The sequence below is a fragment of the Lepidochelys kempii genome, chromosome 10, assembly GCF_965140285.1.
Source record: "Lepidochelys kempii isolate rLepKem1 chromosome 10, rLepKem1.hap1, whole genome shotgun sequence".
Classification (NCBI taxonomy): Eukaryota; Metazoa; Chordata; order Testudines; family Cheloniidae; genus Lepidochelys; species Lepidochelys kempii.
Genome location: NC_136389.1, coordinates 12,035,345 through 12,061,953, shown reverse-complemented (window position 1 = coordinate 12,061,953; position 26,609 = coordinate 12,035,345). Strand labels below are relative to the sequence as shown.

Genomic DNA, 26,609 nt, shown 5'->3' with positions numbered 1-26,609 from the left:
TTTTACTATCAAACCAGCTGGGTCTCCTTATTTGCTAGGATAGGGTAACTGATTCTTTGCCTATTCAAAGGAGCAGGCGGTGACAGCCACAACATACGCACACTACCAGGGAGCAGTAAGGACCATGTCACATACAACATTGCTTCTCCCAAAATGTGATTTTTATAGTCCTGTTTAACAAATCACACTAGATTCACCAGCGAGCTGGATAAGTGAACTCCCCTTCCTTCCCTCCTCCTCTCTATTCACAATGACATAGACAGCAGTACAGCCTACTACTGATGCCACTAATTAGATGATTAAATACCACTCTAGGTGATATGCTTTCACTGTGAAATTATTATTTTTAAAGGCGATCTATTTGCTTAATCTCCTTTTAAACCACAAGATCATAATTTCTTTTTAATTAAATTAAAATTCCTTTTCCTAATTTTGCATGAGCAGAGCAACCATTAAAAGAAACAGCACTGAAGAAACAATGCCTAAATTTCTGCCCTAACTCTCACTGTATGCGTGGTTCTATACAAAGGATCCCATATAATCCTGGACAAAACAGATTTTTTGAGGACAAAGATATCCTTTTCGCCTTTGAAGTAGCTTGGATGAAATATTATATAGCCCACTGAAAGCTTCCACTTTCAAAAAGTAAGTTTATTTGGTATGAATTCAGGACATTTCCAGTGATTTCTCCTTTTCTGAGAGAAATCAAACCACAGAGAAGAACAAATCAAAAGGGTTCCATGTCTTCAATACAGAAATTAGGATATGGACCACCACATGGTATGTTGAAGGGAATGGACTGTGATCTTTCAATCCAGAACTTTAAAAAGGAATCTGTATCCTATTGTTCCACCACAAAACATAAGAGTGGAAATAAGCTAACAAAAGACATATTTTGGTAGTTTACTGGGCAACTGTTTTTATAACCGCTTGCTCAGGTCTGACACTATACTCAAGAACCTCGAACAGCTAAGGAGATTACAATAGAATCTCAGAATTACGAACCCCAGAGTTACGAACTGACCAGTCAACCACACATCTCATTTAGAATCAGAAGTATGTAATCAGGCAGCAGAGACCAAAAAAAAAAAAAAAAGTTAATACAGTACCTTACAGTACTGTGTTAAAAAGACTACTAAAAATAAAAGGAAAGTTTTAAAAAAGATTTGACTAGGTAAGGAAATTGTTTCTGTCCTTGTTTCACTTAAATTAAGATGGTTACAGGCAGCATTTTTCTTCTGCACAGTAAAGTTTCAAAGCTGTATTAAGTCAATGTTCAGTTGTAAACTTTTGAAAGAACAACCATAACGTTTTGGTCAGAGTTACGAACATTTCAGGGTTACAAAACCTCCATTCCTGAGGTGTTCGTAACACTAAGGTTCTATTGTGTGTATATATAGTGTATGTGGGGGGGAGGGGAAGGGAGGGGTGAGAGTGAGAGAGTGTGTGTGTGTGTGTGTGTGTGTGTGTGTGTGTGTGTGTACACATACCTAAAGGCTGACAAAGTCTTATCAAGTGCTGTATTCTTTTTCAGAATACCTGGAATTACCCAACTATGTCTGCAACCACAGATATCCCATTACAGACCATACCAAAACCAGAAGTGTATAGGGCTGGGAAAATCCTGTCTATGCTGCTTGTCATTTCAGTGAGCCAAGGGGAGAAATGGTTTCCTCTCATAGTTGCCAGCCACTCAGAATGCAATGCCTGCCGCAATGTGTCAAGAAAAGCGACAGCAATTCTGTCTCTTTCTCACTTACTGGACTCTCCATGGTATCAAATACTGCAGCCAGAAAGAGATTTAACTAATACCCCCTTGTGAAACAGCTGCTTCACGCTCCAGAAAACCCTACTTAGTACACCATACATCACAGCCTCATTGGCTCAGCTCTGACACGGAATTACAGAACTGAGCACAGAACAATGAAAGCAAATCAAGATCCTGTAGTCAACATTCAAATTTCAAGCCTGAAGCAGCAGCAACACATCTCCTTTCTTTTTCCTTTTCTTTTTTTTTCGGGGGGGGGGGGGTGGGCCACATTCCTATAGCATGCTGGAAAGAATTACTCTGCCCAATTTCAACCTTCAAATCCCAATAATGCATCTATTTAGTAAAGCTGCATCACCACCACCCTCACTATATCTTGTGCATAAGCTCTCATTGAGCTGAGCTACCACATAATCTTATTACCTTCATCTCTCCTTCCTACTGTCTTGCTTCTCCCAGCTATTGGCACATCTAGTTTAGAGCCTGATCCAGTAAACGTACATGTGTGTAAGTTTGCTTATGTGACCAGCCCTATTGACTTCAATGAGATTGCTAAAATAAGTGAAGTTACGCATGGGTGTCTTTGGAAGGTGCAACTCACACCTTTGTGGCTAGAGAGAAGTAATAAATAATCATAATTTGTCTTTAGGCAACAGTACCATCAAATTTAATACAAAACAATCAGGGTTCTACAGGTTTTTAAAACATTCTATAGAAGTTAACCAAAAACTAAAGTCCTGCTACCCAACTTCATAGATTGGTTCAAAATATCTGTAAAAAGGATTCTAAACGAATTTCGGTAAAACTCTATTAGTTTAACTCCTACCATTAAATCTGAAGAGACTTTTACATACAGGAGATGTGACCATCTCATCGTTCCCTAAGTTCTATTTCTCCACAGGACCACGCACACAGTATAGCACCTATCTTCTAGTTGGGGAAGTGAGCGAGGCAGCTATCAAGGCCATTTTAAACTCCATTCAGTGGCTCAGACACAGAAATACACCAATGGTAACATAACTTAACTCTCTTTCCTAACACAGATGCCAAGGACGACATTAAGTGGTGCGTCAACTACGTAACAGCAGCCTACACAAGCACCACACACCAGCAGGCCAGCACAGACACCCGTGCATTTACTCTGAGCAGACCCAAAGACAAGACTTAAGTCATTGTTACAGCATCCACTACACTGAGACCAAGTAGCACTGAACCATCAACTACGAAGCAGACATGACAAGAAATAAGAGGACTGCAGGAACAGTATCTACGGGTGGGGAGAAGGGTTTGCATTCCTAAATTCGGTCTAGATGCCATACCTTGGTAAGCAGTAGCACTCGTTTCTGCAAGCGCCTGACGAGACCTTCATGCTGCTCACGCTTTTTCTTCTCATCCAGTAGCTGGCTCTGGATCCGTAATACCTCTTCCTGTAGCTGCTGCCGAGCCTTCTCTAATATCCGGGCACTAAAGACAGAAGATACCTGTCAGATCTTAATATTACCTCATACCCATGTAGGTCAGAAAAACTTAGCAGAAGTACAAATAGCAATGGAACGTATTATCAGCATTTTTTTCAAAGAGATATTAGAAATGTCCAATGGCCAAGCTTATTGCTTAGCCCCAAAACAATTACATTGCTTTACATGGGTAAATACTTACTCTTCAGCATCAGTATAATAACGGATCTTAGCCCTTTTAAATATTAACTAGCTAGAGAAGTGATTGCCATTAAACCTAATCTGCATTCAAGCATAGCTAATATTTGGTTAGTAATTGTGGAAACTATCCATACTGTGTTCTTGCCAGCAGCCTAGGCTGGCACATAGTTTGTGTCCTGTGACTGGGTAACAGCACTTATTTTGCAACACGGACAGAACTCCCAGACATGCCTGTGTAGCCAATTTCCCCTTCCTCTCAGCTCTCTGTGCAGCAAGACATCCCAAACAGCATTGACCCACATGCTCTTGGGGCTGCTCTGTGCACGTATCCTCTGGGCACTCTATTCCTTGCTGAGGCACTGGATAGCTGTCTATATTTACCCATAATGCATTAGTACAAGCAGTTAGGCATTATAGTAGATGTTGGCAACAAACCTGATTGATTCATGAAAAAAAGTTGCAGGAATAACTCAGCTTTATTCAAATGCAGGCAGAAGAGAGTTTCACAACCAGAGTACAAAAACAGTGTGAACAAGCCCTGAAAATGAAAATTACTGTGTACCAAACACAAAACTTCAAGCAGAGTAAAAGCACCAATACCACGTGTTCTTTATCATTATAAATCAAAAGAAAATAAATGAAATATCCTTCAACAAATAAAATATCACCATTATTCAGGCACTGTTTAGATATGGCAGGAAAAGTGGCACTCCTACATCCTGATTGCCAGAACAATTTGTGCTCTTTGGGAATTTTACTGGGAAATTGCCATAAATCCCCAATCAGCAATTTCCCGACCTCTGATCCTTCCCTCTAACAACAAATATGCATTTTAAAACTCTAGATGAATTAAAAGGCTATTTAAAGTTCCAGTTCAATTTGGAACCATTCACAGACCAATTTGATAATCCAGCAGCGTGAAACAGATTCTTCATTTGTGTGTTCAGGTGGGAAGTTCATTAAGAGGGCTTTAAATCTGCATTTGAAAATGACTAATTTAATTACCAGAGTCCCACTATTTCCCTGGTTCTATTTTAATTAATTAGTTACACAAAAAGAAATCGGTGCTCAACAGCTTCCAAGTTGATGGGACATAGAGTGGTGTCTGCCTCTCACTAATGGGCTGATTCCCTCTTCATCACAAGCTCAGTGCAAATGTCCCAAGTTCTATGGGATTCTAATAGAAATATCAGTATTTTTCTTAGTCAGCGAGGATTCCAGAGGGTAAACAGAGAATTTTTGTTGTGTTCATTTTTTGGATAAATCTACCATTACATGATAGCCCTCTGCGAATGTACAGAAATCTATCTCCATCAAAAAGATATTCCTCAGCTGTCAACATTAGAAAGCCCCATTCCAGTCCTCTAATACTGTGAAACACGAGCAAGAATCCTGTGGGAAAACAGAGTCCCAGTAAGATGTCACAAGGAGATATGTAAACCCAGATAGAACACATCAGGCTGTTAACCTATGATGAATATCACGTTAACAAAACTATTGTAACCCTCTGGAGACTAAATACACACAAACATTTATTGTCAATCTGGAAAGTTCTACTGTTAAATACCACTTTCACACAAAAAAACCCCCAACCCTTAAATAATAAAATCCTCCCAAGCACATTTCAAATTACATATGATCCGGGGTGAATAACCATGCAAGATCCACCCACTGTCTGACAGGATATAGAAATCCTCTCCTCCATGCTAAATTTACTGGTTAGGTTTAATCTACTGTTCCAGATCTGAGCCCGATGAAGGGTTTGGGTTTTTTTAAATTAAACTGTATGTATATCCCTCAAGGTTTTGATCTCCTTTTATAAATCTTAAGTGCATTGACCGATTGTCATATTTTTTCACTTGATGCTCAGAATGAAAACACATTCCTACCTAGTTTCCTTGTTCGCATTAATAAAAAGTATTTGCAATCCATATACCAGTAGCACTTTAGGGAGAGCACACACATCTAGCTAGCCATGTGTGCTCTTCCTCAATTGCAGTATGGGAGACAAATGAGTAAGCGGAAGAAGAATATAGCAAAGTAAATGGCCACATGGGCAGATTGTCCATTTCTTCTGCATTCGATAGTGTTAAGAGGGAAATTGAGGTAGGTCTGTTTAGGCTTTCGGTCTCAGGTCAATTGTGCTGGTCAGTTAAAATTTAAGTCCTGGGAAGCTGATTGTCCAAGGGAAAGTAAGTAATGCAATTTCATTCCTCTGGACTGAGTTTTAGTATTCACAGGCTACAACACAATAGGAAATGCAATATTTAAAGTCCTCAGAAGTCTTCCAACACACCGCAATCTGGACTTGCCTAAGCAAAGATTGAGTCATTAAGAACAGACTGGTAATTCTACCAACCAGTACAGCAGTCATAACAGAAACAGATGTCCTCTATAAACCAGGTTGACAATATCAAACTTACCCTCCCCAGGGACACAAATAGGAGTCAAAACCAGGTTTATGGCAACAAACTCCATTATGTCACTACCCCCAGACATTCTTCTATACTGATGACATTTCTGGCTCTTTAATGTCACTCACTTATTCAAACCAAACTAAATTTTAAAAAAATCAAAATTCCCAAAGTTCCCTAGTTCAGTTAAACTCTGAGTATGCTGGCACTTTCCAAAACCTTTGCAAGTTCAGAGTAAATCTTCTTGGCCTTCACGTGGAAAATTTGTTTCTGTTTATCAGTCCCAATGCTCCTTGCCCCAGCCACTGAATGAACTGCCTGAGAGTTCTGAACTGCTGAGAATCTCTCCTCATACTTTGCTCTTTCTTTCTACTCTTAAATATAATCTTAATGATAAAACTTCACCTTCAAGACTGTACTTAGCCTTTCAAAGAACAGCAAAGGCAGACAATGAATATAGCAACTAAGATACATTTTAATAACCTCCTTGAAAATTACAAAAGTAGTTGTCAGCTCTCCTTCAATGAACCATAAAATTATCATTGTTTCTATCACTGAATATTTTCAGTAACCAACCTAACACCCAAAGAATACTGGGAAAACCATCACAGAGGGCAAATAAGAAGCTAGAAATATTGTCCTACACCACCAATCAGGGAGAAGATCACAGGGCCAGCCACAGTGCACAGTCATCAACAAAAGGGAACACAGTGTGAGTCCTGCAGCAACTCAGAAGAACATGGTATGGAGACACATTGCCAGGGACAGCAGATAGGAAGGAAAGTGACAAAAACCAGTGCACTGACCACATTGCATACTATGGATGCTAGAAGTACGGTAAAAAACAAAGGGAAAGAAGATGTCAGGGACACGGAAAAAGGAAAATGTAGGAGACAAAGGCACTGCAAGAACTACACAAGCAAAGGTAAACAGGTCACATGCCACACACTAACAAAGTGACGAAAGGAAAGCCAGGTGTGCTGCAGCAATATATTTGCTAGAGGAAAGTTATTCCCCAAATCAGGATCCAGGCTATAAACATCCTTGACAAAGTATCTGTCCATCTATAAATGGCAACAGAAAACAAAGGGACCTAAATTAAACGAGACTGGTAAATAAGAAGGTTTAAGTAAGCTGAAATGTCCCATTCCCTTTCCTGTTTCTCCCCCGTTTTATAAATCAACACTAGAACATGAGAGGCCAAATTGTAGCCCATCAAGATTTCATGTTGCCTACCTGACAACAGAATATTTTTGCCTGTAGCCCACCTGCATGGATCCTATCACATCTGGTCCTCTCCAATGAGACAATGGTTTTGTGTTGAAACAGCTCAGTCTCCAAGTCCAGATACAACAATGCTGCAGTTAAACAATCAGAATATGAATGACCAACACATAGAATAATAGAGACGTGTAAGAGCAACAATGGTGATCAGGTAAGAGAAGGACAAACAAAATGAAAAGGAAGGCTAGAGGAAAAAAGGGCATAAGGAAAAAACCATGAGGCTGAGATCAGTGATACAGAAAATCTTTCCCATGACAAAAAAAATTTCTGTGGTCAGACATTAAGTGCTTCTTTTTTTTTTTTTTTAAATGGGACAATGCCAGTGTCAGGAAACTGCAGAAGCAACAAGGTTGCCCGAATCAACATCTCTTAAGGCAGGCCAACTGGAAAACAAACATTTGAAAGGAGACCTTATTTGATATATTAAAACCATTCCAGATTGCATATTTCCTTCAGACCCAAAGATGGGGTTCCAAATTCAGCTTCTTCTATTGACACTATTCTGCTTCTCCTCTTCTCCACACAGCTGCCAATCATCTCTAATGGCGGTGCCCATCACTGTTCTCCACCTGGGAGTTACCATCGCACTGCACACCAATGGAAGGTGGTGAGGCCCATAACTCCACCCCATCTACTGCTCAGCTAGCTTACCTTTGTAAGGGGCAGTAACAATAAAAATTTAAAAATAAGCACCCCTATATAATTGTCAAGCTTTGCTATTATTAGTTGCAAACATCAGTCTGAACTAAGAATCACACTGACAAACATTTTCAAATAAATTTCAGGGAGATTTGTGATGCTGGGTGGGCCAAACTTTCCAGTGTGTAGAGTAGCTATCTGGTTCACGGGGCTGCAGCACCACTCTGGTTTCACCCAGAAAAAAGGTCACTGGGCCATTGTCTGGGTGTCCCCACACACTCTGACTTCACAGCGCATTCTGATGTATATGTGTGGCTGACGCATACAACTCTGGGTAACAAAGCAGAATTTTTGAATTTGGCATAAATGGATGCTTGTAGTTATATGTACGTGGAAAATAACATTATTAAATCAGGAGTCAAGAGTTTTTTTGGTTGTAAAGAGGAATCTCCCTGATTTACAGGAGACTTGGTCAATACACTAAGTGGTATCCGACACACCAGCTCAGCAGGGGAGTTGAGTGACTTGTTCAAGGTGACATAGTGAGCCAGAAACAGAAGCCAGCCCCCTTGGTTCCTAGTGCTGTGCTTTAGCCAATGAGCCACACTGAACTGGGTCCCTTCGGATATCCAAACCTTTGGGCTGTGTACTTGCTCCCATGGGTAATAGTGATTGGATGGAAAGTTGGCCAACTTCTCCCCACCTCTTCCCAACAGCTGTGTGCCAATAAGGAAATACAAGGAGTCTTCAGAAAGTCTGCCATGCTTAAAAGTGAGAACCACCTGTATCTTCTCTTTCAGTTATCACTCCAGCCATCAGGGGCCAAGCATTCTGTGGAGGCCTTGGGAGCCTGGGCATGTGAAAGCAAACTTCTTGCAAAAGGAAAGTGAACCGAAAAACACCCCAAGCAAACAAACAAAAGGAAGTTCAAGAGAAACCCTGTCCTCCCGGGTTGTAACACAAGCAGCCTTTCAGCAGCTGGCTTTATTTGCACCATCTAATTCTGATTCTAAATGCTTCAGAGTGTCACTACGGTTTTTCTTTTGAAAACAAAAAAATCAAAACAAGCTGAGAATGAAAGAACGCAAAGACTGAAATAATTACTAATCAAAGGAGAAGCCCATTTATGGGATGGCGAAGCCACCGGCCAGCTCTACCCAGTAATTTTTCTCCATGTCACCTCTGATGAGTTTTATATTTCTAACATTTCATCAATTTGCATCACCAAATTCAATTTGCATTCACAGATAAACAGAGAGAGAACGGTAAATACTCTCATCTGACCTTGAAGTGTGAGAGAGAAAATTGCCCTCACAATTTCAATTCAATCCCAACCATAATGAATAATGCAATTTGCCTCACCAGTTACCAACCAGCAGTCACACACTTGTGTGCTGGAGGAACACTCTTTCATGCCAGGCAGGAGACGAAGCGAGCCAATGCCTGACACTTTTTGTCCTGAGCTCTCACCAGCCCTTGTTGCACTTCCCTGTCAGTCCTGTTCCAGCCAACTGTCTGCTCACAGGGGGATAATGCCCTGAGAGAGGCACCATTGCACATCTCTCCCTGGAGGATCTCAGCTGACTGCATTGTTGAAGTGGAGACTGAGAGGGCTATGTCCCAAAGAGAGGTTATTTTCTCACCCCTTTCACAATTTTCTGTTAACAGCGCTGGAGGGAGGGGATAAAATGGGGACCAGCCATGACCGCCTTTTTGGACCCAAGACTGTGCAAGGGGCTTCCCCTACTCTAGAGGCACTAGGACCCAAGCGGTGCTTTCTCCCACAAGGAAAAACTGCAGAGAGGAGCCAGCCAGAGCCTTGAACTGATAGGAGCAAAAAGCAGAAACCTCTAGACAATCAGAGAACTTTCTACCATTTTGGCAGACTCTCTTCTACCCTGTAAGGACTCTTCATTCCACCCACTCCCTCCCTATCTCCTCACCTCAGTTTCACTTCACCCCATACCTGCCCCTCTCGCTCCTCTTCTCCCCTGCCCTGTCCCCCTCACACCTCCTCCCCTTCTCTTTCCACTTTGCAGATCCCCTTCCTAACTAAACCCACCACACACACCCAAAAATGTGGGACTAACATGATGTTTGCTGCCATCACTTTGTTCTCTCTGCTTGTGTGTTCTAGCTCTGCCCACACCCTGTAGGTCTTGTCTATCTATAATGTAAGCTCTTTGGAGCAGAGATTGTCTACTATTTTACAGTGCATGGCACAATGGGGCCTCACTCTTGGTTGGCAGTTAGGCATTACTGTAATAAATATGATTATAGTAATATTAGCTGAAAATTTCCCTGTACTGCTCCAAATCTGATTAACACTCTCCTTTTCCTCCAGCTGTCAGGCCCAGAACTCAAGTCCACAGTGTCCATGTAAAGAGGAGATGCACAGGGCAGACCGCTGGGGGCTCAAAGATCAAGAGCAACTGAAAATGTTCTAGGGTTTTGTTATAGAGTCAAAGTAATATATACAGTGAGAGGAGAAACATCATTCTGGAAAGAGCAATCTGAGAGTTGAGGAGGCTGTGGGGCATAAAGGGGCAGGGGACTGACAGAGAGGAGTGAAGAAGGAAAATCTGCTTCGAGGTTGGGAATGAAAGGAGGAGGGAAATGGGAAAACAGAACTGACTTGTCAGTAAACGAATCTGTTGAAATTCTACACTCTTGAAAATAGGATAATAGCTTATTTCAATAAAATAAAGAGAGGGTCAGAAAGTGTTTGGATGATAAACACAAAACCTTAAACCCTCCATTGCAATCTAACAACAAGGAGCCCTTACAGACTCATGACTCATTACTGCTTCATGAAGGCTCCACACAACAGCCCGCGATGACCTTTTCCAATCAGACTTCATTTCCAATGCGTATTATAGTATTCCAGCATGAAATGAGCATCATACACTAATGTTCACTCACATTTTTTAGCTGAATGCTTTTCTTAGGCTACTGAATACATTTATAGAAACAGAATTCTCTGAAAGAATACTTGAAAAATTATTTTTTTTACAGCTGGGAGCCCAATCATAATTCTGAGTAAAATGCAAGGCTGTTGCCCAGGAACTAAACACTGGCCTTTTGTCTCTAAAAGTCTGACTCAATATGCAATAAGTATGAAGATCACAACTAGAGTGACCAGATGTCCCAATTTTATAGGGACAGTCCCAATATTTGGGGCTTTGTCTTATATACATGCCTATTATCCTCTACCTCAGTCCCAATTTTTCACATCTGGTCCGAACAGGTACTTGTCCAAAACAGATAACCAGCGCACAATTAGGCACCACTGACAGTATCTGTCCAGAATAGGTGGTTAGGATCAAAGGGCAGAGATGATTGGGAAAGCATCTAGCTAACTACTAGAAATGCTTACATATAGTCAGTGTTTTCTGTCCTTCACTTTCATAGGGTCAAATTAATTTCACTACATATCTCCTTCATCCTCCCCAGAACATCAAAAAGGACTTTCACTTATTTGGACAGCAGTGACTGAAGCCATTTTCTGAACTTTATAGCAAAGCAGTCCAGAGTGACAGTAACTGCACTAAATATAGCTGCACAGGAGGCTGTTGTTCTATTGAAATGTAATGAATGAAAAATATTAAAAAAAAAGTTTTAAAACAACCGATCAAACAAATGCCTCCTAAAAGTCTGCTTTGTCAACCACTAGGCAACTCTGGATTTCACAACATATACCTCACTCCCAGACAAGTCACTCCAGAACTCTTTGGGGCCTCCGTTAAATTTAATATTGACTTGCACCAGCATTTTCACCTGTGCAAAGTGACTGTAACATTACCAGGTCAGAATGGTAGCATTTTACGCCCATGTTTAAAGTAAAGGAGGTAGAGTGGATAGTTCCCCTGCTTCCTTGGCTGGTGCAACAAGAGCTACCTCGCTTGTTGCAATCTACTTTAAATACTTTTCTCATCTACTTTACACAGCTATAAAGCAGAAAATCAGGCCTTAAGTGTCTGGTATCAGCCATCCAGTTAAAAGACAGCTGGAATCTGTTCAAAGGAGAACAATCTGAATGAGTATCAAACTGATTACTTGTAGTTGGGTCTGCTTGAAATGACTCACATTTCTACAAGTCCACTTTTCACAGATCCTGGCTACACAGTGCGACCACAATCCCTTATTCTGCTTGCCAGTTGTGCCCCAGATAGCTAAGCACAGACAAACCCCTTCTCAAAGCCACCACATGTTGTAGTGGCACTGCTTTCTACGATGGAAGGATAGGATCCATTGTTATAGGATGCTAAATTAAAGAACAGTTAATGGAATCCTACCACCCCTACTCCTCAAGGAGCTCCAAATGCACAGCATGCCTTATAAGGCCCAGAAAATAGAAGCCCAAGGTCACTGTGTTACTTGGGTCTTTCACTGGGTTGACACTTAGAATCATAGAATATCAGGGTTGGAAGGGACCTCAGGAGGTCATCTAGTCCAACCCCCTGCTCAAAGCAGGACCAATTCCCAATTTTTGCCCCAGATCCCAAATGGCCCCCTCAAGGATTGAACTCACAACCCTGGGTTTAGCAGGCCAATGCTCAAACCACTGAGCTATCCCTCCCACCCCGAAGTGCCTAACTTCTTGCAAGTTACCCGCAGGGCACAAAGTCCTACCCACTACCAGCTTCATCCCACCCAACTGGCCTAAAGAGCCTTTTAAACCAACACCAGGCCACAAGAATAAACTATCTTGTATAGAAGAATGAACTGTCAGAGCAACTAAATTCAGAGCTCAATTACATCAATTCTACTGCATCCATATTTCTAAATGACTAATAAAACAACATTACATACCATGATGCCTCCCAGCAATGAATATTTCAGACAGAAATCAGTCAGGTGGAGGAGTAAACGGCCCTTACACTGAGATTTTATGTTTCAAGATCTCTACTGGATGAGCAGAAAGGTCAGGCTCTTTATTTTTCTCTGAAGCTGTGATAAGAAGGTGAACTTCAGAGATGTAGCAACCAAAACATTGAAAGCAGATGAAAGCACAGGGAATCCTGGATGCAAATCTCTCTTAGAGTCAATTGCTATGGTTTTGTCTACTGCAGAAACATGTATGTATATTTATTAATACAAAAAACCCCACCCTTATTTGCAATCCAGTTAGCAACACACAACATCCCTGACAATCCCCAAAAGCCAGGAAATTAAAATACATGCCCTCTACCATAAGCACACCTCTTACCATTACCAAGCCAACCGTACACCACAAACCACATACGCCATACTGTTAATTCTCCCCGTCTGTCTGCACACATCCCTTTACCAGATTATTTTTACCCAACTCTTGTAGTTTCGAATGATGGGCATAACAATTGGTGGTTTGGGAAGCAGTTAGTTAAGTAAACGGGTACATGCAGAAGGTCAGGTAAAAGGGTGATAGAAGACTGGTGCCCTTAGGAGGCAGAGCGAAGACTGTGATGCCTGGTCTGTTGCATAGCGTAGTTAGGATAAGAGTAGTGTGTAGAGAAGAAGAAATTCTGTCACCAAATCAATCATGCTAATCTGTGCCCAGCCCCCAATCAGATTTGTTTGCACAGCACAAACGTTCTGTTATAACGGGATTAATGGACAAAAAGGAATCTGAATCTAATCTTTTTTTCAATATACCTGCCCCAGATTTACTCAGGATCCACTTCTCTCTATGAAATTTTGTGTAGATGGACAATGTTCTTTTTAAGACATTTCAGTCAACAAATGAAAAGAAGGAAAGAAAACAAGCCAGGGAAAAATCTTAGACAGAACCCAACTAACAACATTCTACTTGCCCAAGGTATTGATAGCTGTTTCATTATCACAATACCTTGTATCAGCCTACACAGTAAGACTAAGAGTAGATTAGTGCCTGGCTTGGAAAACTTTAAGGCCCTTTACTTATATCTTTTAAGATAGTTCTCTATTTCATCTTTCTGGAGGTAAAGCAGAAAAGGAACATAATTCTGCTGCCAACCTTATTTTTGTAATAAAACCCTATTGCAAGGAAGAAGAGTTATTTTCCCTCACTCATATCCTGGAAGTGTGTGAAGGTGGGAATATGCAGGTCTCCATCTGTAAAGAAGAGTGTATGTGTGCCTTAAATGAGAGTGTGCACGTGCCAGGAGAGCACATACACAAGGGAGAAAATTTGTTACAAAAACTACAACAGGAATCCACACTGCTCGCTCTCTGGAGCTATCCAACATCCCAATTATCAGCTCTGATATTTCTGTACCCTACATCTCCCACAATCAATACAGACACTTTGGTATCCAACAATAGATTGTCTATGCTCCCATCGATTGCCACCTGTGTTCCATTATAATCTTCCCTGCTGCCTCCATTGTACCTAATTAATAAAGCCCGTTCTCCCTGTTTATTTCCTTATTGATTTTGCTGTCCCCTGCGTAAGCAAGAGAAGTCAATGCAGGGGTGGCACTTGCTTGGAGACTTCACCATACAAATACTTCCTGAAACCTCATCGCCCGCCCCTGCATAATAGGGCTCTGTGGTTGAAGGCACTTCTAGGTAGTGGCATGGTCATAAAATGTAACTTGTGTCCTACTTCATTGCAGCTGACAAACCGTCCACTCCCTGACAGTGAGTTAATGAAAAAAGAAAACTTCTAAATAGCTTCTGATATTTTTGCATTGCAAAATGAAAAGGAGAAAGTGAGCTATTTGAGCAATGTTTCCATTTGATTCCCTACATCCCTAAAGAACCAAGAAGAAAAAGGGAATGCTCCTGCACAATCACCGTATCATCCAAGCAGCTCAATTCTTAATCTCCACCTCCCCCGTGTTCCCTGCCTTGGGGGCCTGGAAAGTTGACACTTGACTTGAAAAATGCCAACCCTAAGTAGTTTATTTCCTTTTGAACTTTAAGAACTGACTGAGACAGGAGTGACCTTTAAAAAGGCAGGGTTAGTTCCTGTAGGCACTGATAAAAGTGTTCTCGTTTTACATAGTAGAGGTACTAAGCAAACACCCACTTCTCACCACAGGCAAGCAGAACACAATGCTCCTCCAGTGTTCCATCAGTTATGGGACACTAGACTGGAGACCTGGTGACCCAGTGTACAAGGCTTGAGAAAAGAAGATGAATTGTGCAATGATGATAATCCTATAATCCAATTTAGAAAGAGTAAACTCTAGACAGCAGTCATAACCTCAGGAAAGACTGACAATCACAAGTGGTAGATTAGGCCACAAGACATCAGAATCTAGAATCTGGAACCAAACCACTGAAACTAGAAAACAAAATAAGACAAGTGTGATTGTTACTTGTAGTGCAGGGCAGGGCACCAGGAGTTAGGACTCTGATTCTATTTTTGAACAGTTAACTGACTTAATGTGAGCTTGGCCAAGTCACAATTTCTGTGACTCAGTTTGCCCATATGTAAAAAGGGAGTGATTGTATTTCATAAGGTGCAAACATTCTGTAAAGCTCATTCATGTTTTTTGAAGAAAGGCACTATGGAAGTGAGAGATAAATAATAGATAATGCTTTTTGCCACACTAACAGCCAGAACACTCCCATTTCCAAGCCCACCATATAGTTAATCCAATCAGATACTCAACTAAAGACAATTCAGGATTTTGTTGCAATAAGACGACAGCCTAAGAATTCTGACAAAAGGAAATTCGTGAGGAGCATATCTGGAGCTCAAATGGATAGGGGAATATATTGAAGAATGGCAAATAAGCTTGTTTTTCTGTCATGTTAATAGTACTTACAACCTATATAGCATTTTGAATATATAACACCCTACACAGACATTAACTAAGTCAGAGGTGGGCAAATTACGGCCCGCAGGCCACATCCGGCCCGCGGGACCCTCAGCTCCTGGCCCTGGAGGCTCGCCCCAGCCCCTCCCCTGCTGTTCGCCCTCCCCCACAGCCTCAGCTCACTGAGCCGCCGACACAATGCTCTGGGCGGCGGGGCTGCGAGCTCCTGGAGCAGCGCAGCTGCAGAGCCCGGCCTGACCCGGTGCTCTGTGCTGTGCAGTGGCATGGCTGGCGCGCCGCCAGCCATCAGTGATCCAGGCAGCGCGGTAAGGGGGCAAGGAGCAGGGGGGCTTGGATAGAGGGCAGGGGAGTTCGGGGAGGTGGTCAGGGGGTGGATAGGGGTCGGGGCAGTCAGAGGGTGGGGAACAGGGGGGTTGAATGGGGTCAGGAGTCCCGGGGCGGCAGTCAGGAAGGAGAAGGGGGGGTTGGATGGGGTGGCGGGAGGCAGTCAGGGGCAGGGGTTGTTGGATGCGGCAGGGGTTCTGGGGGGGCAGTCAGGAAGGAGAGGAGAGGTTGGATGGGATGGCGAGGGGCAGTCAGGGGCAGGAGTTACAGGGGCGGTCAGGGAGCAGGGTGTGTGTGGATGGGGCAGGGGTCCTGCGGGAGCCATCAGGGAACGGGGGGCATTGGATAGGGCAGGAGTCCCGGGGGGGGGTGTGGGGAGAGCGCTGTCAGGGGGCAAGAAGCGGGGAGGGGGCGGAGGCCGGGCCACGCCTGGCTGTTTGGGGAGGCACAGCCTCCCCTAACCGGCCCTCCATATGACTTCCGAAACCTGATCCGGCCCTCAGGCCAAAAAGTTTGCCCGCCCCTGAACTAAGTACTCCTCACCACATTTCTGTAGGGCAGGTAGGCATCACCACTCTGTCAATGTGTAAGGCAGGCAAAGAAGGATGAGGGAGTTGCCCAGGGTCACACAGCAAGTCATTGGCAGAGCTGGGATTTAAATTCAGGAGTTTTTGGTTACTGATGTTCTAGATGATGATGCCTTCTAGAATTTAAGGATCTACTCATTCCAGAAAACTCCAATGGACAGTATGAAGTATTACTCGAACATCAGCAGTAGCAGAAAAGAAATGCTTCCAATGTAGGGTGAACCTACTTAAGGATACCCCTGACTTTTACAAGGAGTTCCTAAGGCTGCTCTTGCCAGGACGTGCTATTTCTTTTCTGAATAGAAAGTTTATTTTAGACTTTCCAAGGCAAATAGACAGACACCCGTACAACGTAGGCTGAAGTTATTCATAATGAAGCAGACCTGTAAGCAGTTGTATAGTTTAGTCTGAAGCCTTGAGAAAAATTAGAGGAGAGGAGAAAGGGAAGTGGTCATTTGCTCTGTAGATGGGATCAGAGTCATACAGGAAAACTGTAGTTTTCAGTCAGGTATATTATTTCAGAGGGAGAGATTTTCAAAGGTGGCACCTAACCCACATTGCAAGTCAATTGGAGTTTGGCATCTAACTTCTATTTGTGCCTTTGAAAAAGTCTTCCCCCAAGTATCAGTGCTGCACTAAGAGTATACATATAATACTTTTCAATCCACCATTTTTAGAAATAGTCGTCATTGTTTTATCATGAGTGGTACTGCCATTTTTCTGACTGATACTTCAGACTGGGCTTTCTGCTGAACAGTTGATCGCTGTGGGTCACAGAAAAAGGTGCTCACCACTGGAATGCATGGGAAAAGCTTACATTTTCCAAGCTGTTGTACAATCAATTATTTTAAATAGTTGATTTAACAGTGTTTAGCCACCAACTTTTGTTGTGATTCACAAAATTACAAGTCTGAAAAACATAAGCCCCATGCATAAAGAGTTTAGTTAACATCTGTATGGTAGTTTGAAAATGTAAAGCACTAGTTTTCATACTGTAATTGTATAAGTATTGTAAACTACATTTCCCTGGTCTTAACCCACATGACTAAACATTAGGGGGCCATAGGAAACTGCTATCTTATTATATGATGTGTTTCAAGATTTTTTCTAAGTGGAGATGGAAATTAAGGTGATTAACCACAGTGCAATTTTCCTTTAGCAAGCTCTCTCTCCAGATCAATTCTCTCAAGCAAGAAGAATAAAATTTGGGGGGAGGGGATTCTATTTTATTTTATTCACTAGAATCTGGACTCACTGGAGAAAGAAAGGCAGAGAAAGCACAGTGGGTGGGTGGTTTGAGTAAAATTATGGTGTTTCCACAAAAAAATTAAAATAAAAATTAAAATTCTGCTAGGTTAAATAATTCTTACATGCAATTTCCTGAGTGCAGTTTTCAAAGAAGGAAACACTTATTCTACCTTTGTTGCTTTTCTTAAATGAGACAAGTTGGTTGTTGTTGGGGACAGGGAGAAAGAGGGTGTTCCTTCAAGAGGAAGGTGCAAGAGGAAAGTGGGAAGCAGTATTCAGCAACTCGGCATCCTGCACTTCACATCCTCTCCAGTCACTTTGCAGAATGGCAGGAGGATCTGCAACTGCAATAGGTTAGAGTTATTCCAGATACTTCAGAGGGGTCTTAATGACTCAAAACAGGGAGTTGGTATTCTGCTGGCCTTTTACATTATGACTGAGACAGAAAACAAGCTCCACAAACAAAAAACAGCTCCAGGAGCTCCAGCTTAGGCACAATGAGCAATCATTCTCCATCCCTTTCATTACTGAGCCCCTACAGACAGGAGTCAACAGTGCTTTCACTGGCGAGACCAGGGAAGGCACCCACGTCCATCACTGGTGCATTTATACAGTTACTGCCACAGTTGCATATTGTGATATCTCTATCACTGGAGCCCAAACAACAAATCACCAAAGGAAGCAGCGTAGTTAAAGAGGAGAAAGCTTCTATCTGCACAATTTCTTTGTTGAAAATACCTTTGAAGTATTGCCATCTGCCTGTGAGATTACCACTCTCAAAATCTGGATTCATACGTTACAGACAGATATCTGCTACAGCAAATGTGCCAGATGACGTGTCTCTACTCCAAACCTTAAAGTACATGTGTTAGAACAAATGGATGAATTAACAGTTTCATGAAACTGATGTAAGAATTAATGGTTTCATGAAACCATGACAATATTCATTTTTATATAATTAAAATTCTTCTGAGTCTTGCACAAATATATTAAACCAGTCATCCTATCAAAATCATCAACCCAGTGAAAAAAGAATTAGCCATTGTGTGAAAACACTGAAGGCAATTCCAAGCTGAACTATTATGGCTGGTTTCTTGCAAACATATATATTATGATTTCAGGACACAATTATAAAACTATGGGAAAAGACGTCACCCCACTAATCTCACACTGGAACACAGGTGAGGTTGTTCACAAACTGAATTTTGGTTATGGCTAAACTTCAGCTAAAAAGTACTAAGTGTTAATGATGCTCCAAATTGAGAGCTCTGCAGCTGGGAAACTCTGCATGAGCTCTGTGCTAAAAGTAGTCAAGGATTTGTGAAATGTTCCTATAAGCGTTCTGCATAAAAATGCTCCAGTGTTAAGGGTAACTCACAAAGCAACTCTCATGTCAATACTATTGGTCAAGTCAAAAACACAAGTGAGCTGACATACTGAAGTTATGCATATAGCTTTTCATAGCTCTGAATCAGTTTTGTAAAAGCTGCTGGCATTACCAGTTTTTCAACTCATACAACCAGTCAGTCAAAGTTTTTTCCCCGTGGTAGGTTACTGCCATATAAAAGGTTATCTACCAGACATGTCACAATCACAAAAGTTATATACTTTTCACATGTTCAGTGTATTCTACAAATAGATGTTTTAGTGTAATGCAAATCTGCTTGACATAATGGTCAGATAAGTCAAAAGTCAAACAATTTCACAGGAATGTAGTCAGTTTAATGAAATTGTGAAATATCTTCAATAAACAAAAGTTCCACTCAGAATGATTTTAACCAGTTTTAACAAAATAGCCCTAGTTCTATCAACTTCATAAATCTAATTAGAGGCTAATGATTTTATGGCTCCAATAAAAAAAAATTACTGATTGTATGTTTTTTAAAAGTGAGAATCATTTTAAAGAGATGCTATAAACTTTAAAATTATATGTTACAAGCTCTACGTATGTTGTTTATAAAACTTTGGATTATGTTACACAAATTTTAAAAACCCAATCTACTTGTCTTTATTGGTGCTATATCCTACACTTCCCTCAGCAATGAAAATCAATTAAGTCAGCTTCACTTTATCATCTTTCACTTTCAGAATCTTAATGCTCCAATATTTGTGTTTTTAATATGGATGGGAAAATTGTTTAAAAACAACTGCTTTCATTTTTTTACAAAATATGTGGAAAAATTTCTATTAGCTGTAAGTTATTGAAGAACTTATTTTTGCAAAGAATTTTATTCAGAGTCAAATTTAAAAGGGACACTTCTCCTTTAATGTTTTCTGAATAGAGCTGAAATTCCGTGAATCCAGTTCTTCCAAAGGGTTTGTAAAATAATTAATTTCATCCATTGAGGTGATGTATATGTTATAAAGAAAACACTACCTTGAAATAAGAGAATGCAGATTCCCATGTGGATAATAATCCTTAACATTTACATAGCGCCCAGTGCAGTACAATTAAATATTAACTAAAGGATCCTTGAAAACTTCTGCTCACCTGAGGCAAGTCATTGTATTTTTTTTATTATTTTTTTTATTTTTATTTTTTTAAACAGACAAGTAATGTGTCATTAGCTTTTTCATTATCGTCAACAGGATAAGGATACACATGTAGATTTTGTCCCAGGTAAATTTTCATGGCAATATTCCAAGGTTGAATTAATTTGGGCAACCTGAAAATGAGTATTGTCTCTAGAATGCAATAACTACTCACACCCAAGTTAACCACAGATACAAATTAAAGACAGATAAATGGCCCTCAGCGGTCTAGTGCAGTTGACACGTCAAAAGCAATTAAAATAAAACTCCGTAATGGTATCCAGTACTTTTAACATCTAGCATCTCCATGGAAAGAAAGAAAGCAAGAAGCCAGTGAAACAATAATACCCCATGGATCACTCTATACCACAAAGCTGTGCCAGCTTCCTTGTAGGAAAAACCTTCACTGAGTCACCAGTCATCTAACAATCTCACCTTGTCATCTCCCATCCCAAACCTGAAACAGCACACACAACTACTGTTTGGCTCCTAGTAGTCAACAGTTCTTTTACCTAAAAAGACCTGCCGATGCCAAGTATAAGATCCAGTATCTTCTCCCAGGGCAGACACACTCAATGAAGTTTTCTTTCCCCCTTCCACAAATTGAAGATGGAAAGTGTAACTACATCAGTGTCTTCAGCATCTTTGTTTAAAATAGGATGCTCTCATTTAGTTTACAACTTCTTATGCACATTTAAGAACTGTTATAGGCTAGTCCAAAATGTCCTCAGGTTCTACTTGGTTTACAAATGTTTTGTAATCCAGCACTTTATCAAGAAAAGTGCCAACAATTTGGTTTGAAACAGCAAATACAATTATAAGCTCCCTATGAGGTCCTACAATAATCAGTTAAATAGCAAATACTACACTCAGCACTGTGCATATTCCTCCTGCCCTTGGAGATGCCACTGCAGAAGCAAGTAATGACAGTAGCCATGTTGGCTTTCACTTCATTAGAAGCATCAAGAAAGGAGTGTGTTTGAGAGACAGATATCATGTACAAACTGAACAAATCAGTCTGGAAATATTTCATTTTCAAGTTTCTGTAAGAGCACTGCAAGCGTGTTAAATATAGTCAAACCTATTTTTATAAAACTAGTGAACAGCTATTTTAATTGGTATCTCAATCATTCAGCCAGTAAACAGCAGCCTGAAGAGAGTAAAGCAAACTAATCCATACAGCAGCATGACCAATCTGCACTTGCTTTCATGAGACTCCCTGCTGAATCTTGCAAACAGAGATCAGTTTCACATTATTTAATTGCTGTTATTCTCACCTGTTTCATAAGTGAATGGTGGTACAGAAACCGGGAAGCCAAGGCCTGCAAAGCTGTGTATGGTGGGTTACTGTGCTGAATTGACTGAAAGGTAAGGAGTGCAATTCTATGGGGGAAACTAGGGCCCTACATTTTCAGTGGATAATAGCCAATTTTGGATGCCTTAGTTTTTGATAGCTCAGGTTAAATTATATTGGCCCCAGTTTTTCAAAAGTGCTGAGCACCCATAAATCCAGTTGAAGTCAATCGGAGTTGTGAGTGCTCAGCACTTCTGGAATTCAGGCCCAAAGTTTGACACCCAGAAACCAAGGAACAAAGACCTAGTGGTTGCTTTTGAAAATGTAGCTGTAGTTTTAAATATTAAGGGAGCAAAACAAGGGCTACGAGCAAATAATAACTTCAGTTTTTGCACAACTGAATTTAAGATTTAAAATATGTACTACCTTGGTTTCACCAGTTGGTACAGTAATCTGTGGCCATGTTATCTAAATCCCAGTTTACATTTAGAGAACAGCTCAGATTTGCTTTGTACACAGACAGGTTGCTTAGTTGGTGTGCCTCCACCCAAGGCATTTCAGATCAGGATTCAGAGTAAGATGTTACTCAGGGATACACCACAACAGAATTTCTCCCTTGGCCCTATCCATTTCTCCAGGATTTTAAAGGATGTTTAGCTTATAGCCCATATGGTTGGGAAGGTAACATGACAGATATATAATCAGTACAGTGTTAAAGTCTGCAGACATAGCACAAAGACAAATGTGAAATTCCCCTTTAATCTAGTGTGTTAACTGTGAAGAATAGTAATGATAATTAATTATACTGAAATGTAAATTTCAGAGTCGATAATTTTAGTGGAAACATCCAGCTTCTCTGACTGTGGTTGGGGCCTGGCACAGAGAGTGAAACTGGGAATTTATTTATTTATCACTCTCTCTCACCCATACAATCTGACCTTTTTACTGGTTATCTGAACTCTCACCAAGCGCAATAAACCAAACACACTCAAATTGGCAAGCCTACAACACTCCAAACCTTTTGAATCAGTCTCCAAACTTGTCCATTTGCGAGAGAAATTGTCCATTTCAAGAAAGAAATAATCTCAGACTCCAGGGTGAAACAGACCACCAGAAATCAGGGAATAGTGATGACTAAATTCTATTGCAGGATAGATCACGTATAACATGATTTTCCTCAGCTATGCATTTTTCCATAACTGTTGCACCTTAAAATATGACTATGTATGTGACTGAGTGAGTTATCTGGTGTCACTACAACCATGTGGTCAACTAAAAATTCTCCTTTAGCTAGTGTAATTTCTGGCTTGATAAACCAGATGTCTTTAAAATATCTGGGAAGGTACAGTAAGTCTAATACACCTCTACCCCAATATAACGCTGTCCTTGGGAGCCAAAAAATCTTATCGCGTTATAAGTGAAGCCGCGTTATATCGAACTTGCTTTGATCCACTGGAGCACGCAGCCCCCCCCCCCCCCCCCGGAGCGCTGCTTTACTGCGTTATATCCGAATTCATGTTATATCGGGTCACGTCATATTGGAGTAGAGGTATAGGCTACCTTTCGATTGCTTTCTCTCACAAATGAACAAGTTTAGAGGCTGATTCTAAAGGTCTGGAGTGTATCTCTCAATAGCACTGTGTTTCCAAGTTCTATAAGTAATGACTCAGTGCTTTACCAGACCAGGCAAGAATGATACCAATTTAGTCCATTTCATTTTCCCCCCACAGTAAAGAAGCAACTTTGTACAATTCCAGATAAAATAGACATGCTGAGAAGAAGCCACCTAAATGTGTATTTCCCACAAAAGGAACCAAATTAACTATGATAAAGTCACTGAAGTGATCAAGATGAAAGTACAATTTGTGATATTAAAGGTCCCTCTGAAGGGTTTATAAATGCCAGGACTGTAGGATGGGAGTAAAGGGGAAAAAAATTTCCATTTCCTATCTTGACCAGTTAAATGGCAAACATCTTTAAACTTAATGCCTTTTGCTTCTTTATATCTCTAACTTTTTCCCCAACCTTGGCTTTTTATGTTGAATATTTTAAAACTGAAGTAAAAAAAAAAATGTATATTTTCACTGAATCAGAGAATCGTAGGATTGGAAGGGACCTTGAGAGGTCATCTAGTCCAGTCCCCTGCACTCTTGGCAGGACTAAGTATTATCTAGACCATCCCTGGCAGGTGTTTGTCTGACCTGCTCTCAAAAATCTCCAATGATGGTGTCAAGGTTCCTTCCCCACTCTGAACTGTAGGGTACAGATGTGAGGACCTGCATGAAAAAACCCCTAATCTTATTTTTACCATCTTAGGTTAAAACTTTCCCAAGGTACAAACTATTTTACCTTTTGTCCCTGGACTTTATTGCTGCCACCACCAAGCGTCTAACAAATATATAACAGGGAAAGAGCCCGCTTGGAAAAGTCTTTCCCCCCAAAATCCTCCCAAACCCTACACCTCCTTTCCTGGGGAAGGCTTGATAAAAATCCTCACCAATTTGCATTGGTGAACACAGACCCAAACCCTTGGATCTTAAGAACAATGAAAAAGCAATCAGGTTCTTAAAAGAAGAATTGTAATTGAAGAAAAAGTAAAAGAATCACCTCTGTAAAATCAGGATGGTAAATACCTTACAGGGTAATCAGATTCAAAACATAGAGAATCCTTCTAGGCAAAACCTTAAGTTACAAAAGGACACAAAAATAGGAATATACATTCCATTCAGCACAACTTATTTTATCAGCCATTTAAACAAAACAGAATCTAACACATATCTAACTAGATTGCTTATTAGCCCTTTACAGGAGTTCTGACCTGCATTCCTGCTCTGGTCCCAGCAAAAGCAACACACAGACAGAGAGAGCCTTTGTTTCCTCCCCCGCTCCAGCTTTGAAAGTATCTTGTCTCCTCACTGGTCATTTTGGTCAGGTGCCAGCAAGGTTATCCTAGCTTCTTAACCCTTTACAGGTGAAAGGGTTTTTCCTCTGGACGGGAGGGATTTAAAGGTGTTTACCTTTCCCATTATATTTATGACAGATGGAGATTCCACACTCCCCAGGCAATTTATTCCAGTGCTTAACTACCCTGACAGTTAGGAAGTTTGTCCTAATGTCCAACCTAAACTGTGCTTGCTGCAATTTAAGCCCTTTACTTCTTGTCCTATCCTCAGAAATTAAGTACACTTTTATTCCCTCCTCCTTGTAACAACCTCTTATGTACTTGGAAATTGTTATCATGTCCCCTCTCTCAGTCTTCTCTTCTCCAGACTAAACAAACCCAGTTTTTTCAATCTTCCTTCACAGGTCATGTTTTCTAGACCTTTAATCATTTTAGTTGCTCTTTCTCCAGTTTGTCCACATCCTTCCTGAAATGTAGAGCCCAGAACTGGACACAATAATCAGCGTGGAGTAGAGCAGAAGAATTATTTGTTTACAACACTCCTGTTAGTTTTATTAGATTCTTGCAATGCAGTGGTTAATCAGAGAGATCTTGGACCAAAAGCAACATTAGCACTTTAAAAACCAGTGCAGACATTCACACTTTCCAAATGAACTCAGGATCCAGTATGAAACAAAACAGTAAAATCTACAGATCTAAGTGGGCTCCTCATTTTTCATGGTAACAGAGAGGGCAAGCAGCCTAACCACCCTAAAATGAGATGAGAAACCCACCCTGTGCTGAGGGGATTAATTTAGCGTTTCATCTTTCTCTACTTTCATCTCATTTTCCTATGTAAATCTCCTCATGCAGGGTGTTAAACACCCTTTTTCTTTTGTCTCTGTGAAACAGCACATTATTTCCCCCATGTAACCACTATACACTACATGAGCATTAAAACCCAAAGAGCAGAGTCATTTAAACACCCAGTCAGCCAGTCAGCTCACAAAACTTAACTATAAAGCTCTTACTCCAAATTCAAGACCAATGCAACTCTGAAGTCGCCTGCACTGAACTGCACAGCAGTACAAAGACCAGGAAGTTTTACCCTCTGCCAGGACATATAGAAACGAGGTCAAAGTTTTCATTAGAATTGCCCTGGATTGGGGGAAACTGGCATGTGCATGGTATAAGAAGAACAAAACAATACGTACTGCATAGCCTAACTTAGATTCCCCCTCCAAAGGTTTTATTTTAAGTACAACAGTGCTGGTAATATCCATTTGTATCTCAAAAGGATCTTTCATGCTGCATTTTCGAATAGTGTATATATGATAAACAGCAAGTATTTATTAAAAAAGATGTTGGATGAATTCAACATGTATACCCAACCAATTAATTTATACAGTGTTGTCATTCTTGTTGCCACATCTCATCTAAGATGAATCTTAACTCTGAGTTCCAAAAACCTTCAGACTAATCTGCCAGCAACAACAAATAAAATCACACTTCACCCCTAGGGTCCCAAACCCTTAACACACTTACACATATTTGGTGTTAGAAATAACACTCCCGAAATGCAGTCTTCAAACAAACTATTCTCACTCATGACCCAGGCCTTGTACAAAGAAAGCCTGTGCCTCAGTTTCCCCATCTGTAAAATGGGGCTAGGATACTAACCTACTTTGTTAAAGCACTTTGAGATCTATGGATGAAGAGTCAGATACTATTATTCTTGCCTTTCTCCACCTAGCTACATTTCTGTGAGAAGAAAACAGCTTCCTCGGCAGTCACTGTCTCTACCCTGAGCTCTCAATATGGGAGTTTCAAAGAGGCTTAAGGAATATGTGACCACTTCCTTTTGGAAATGGCAAAATGGATGGGAGACCCACAGCATGGAAGCAGTTGAAAGCCACTGATGTAGAGGCTACTAGCACAATATGCAATGTAGTTACAAAGTGTACTCCTAACTGTACACCGTACGTACACTTGTCTAGACATATGAAACAATGTGCCTCTACAGTTGTGCCATTATAGGAGTTCTCAGCATGGTAGCAAAGTTAACGTAGTCAACCTATTAGGTTTTGGGGTTACAAAATGGTAATTTTTGCATATTTAAGATGCTCGTATTTCCTCCTATGGCTAAAAATTATTCTAAAAGCAAAAACCTTCTCTGAATGGTGACAGTTCCTTTGGACAGCCGATACCATTGCGAACTTAGCACATTTTAGA

At 40.8% G+C, this 26,609-nt stretch overlaps 1 protein-coding gene across 3 annotated transcripts in view; it reads right to left on the bottom strand.

The window, feature by feature from the left end:
- MAD1L1 (mitotic arrest deficient 1 like 1) overlaps positions 1–26,609 on the bottom strand; it is a 565,246-nt gene that overhangs the window by 397,973 nt on the left and 140,664 nt on the right. For all 3 annotated transcript variants that reach the window (XM_073361988.2, XM_073361987.2, XM_073361989.2), the window contains exon 11: positions 3,088–3,232. In XM_073361988.2, the coding sequence (XP_073218089.1) occupies positions 3,088–3,232 (145 nt within the window). The remainder of the gene's footprint in view (positions 1–3,087; positions 3,233–26,609) is intronic.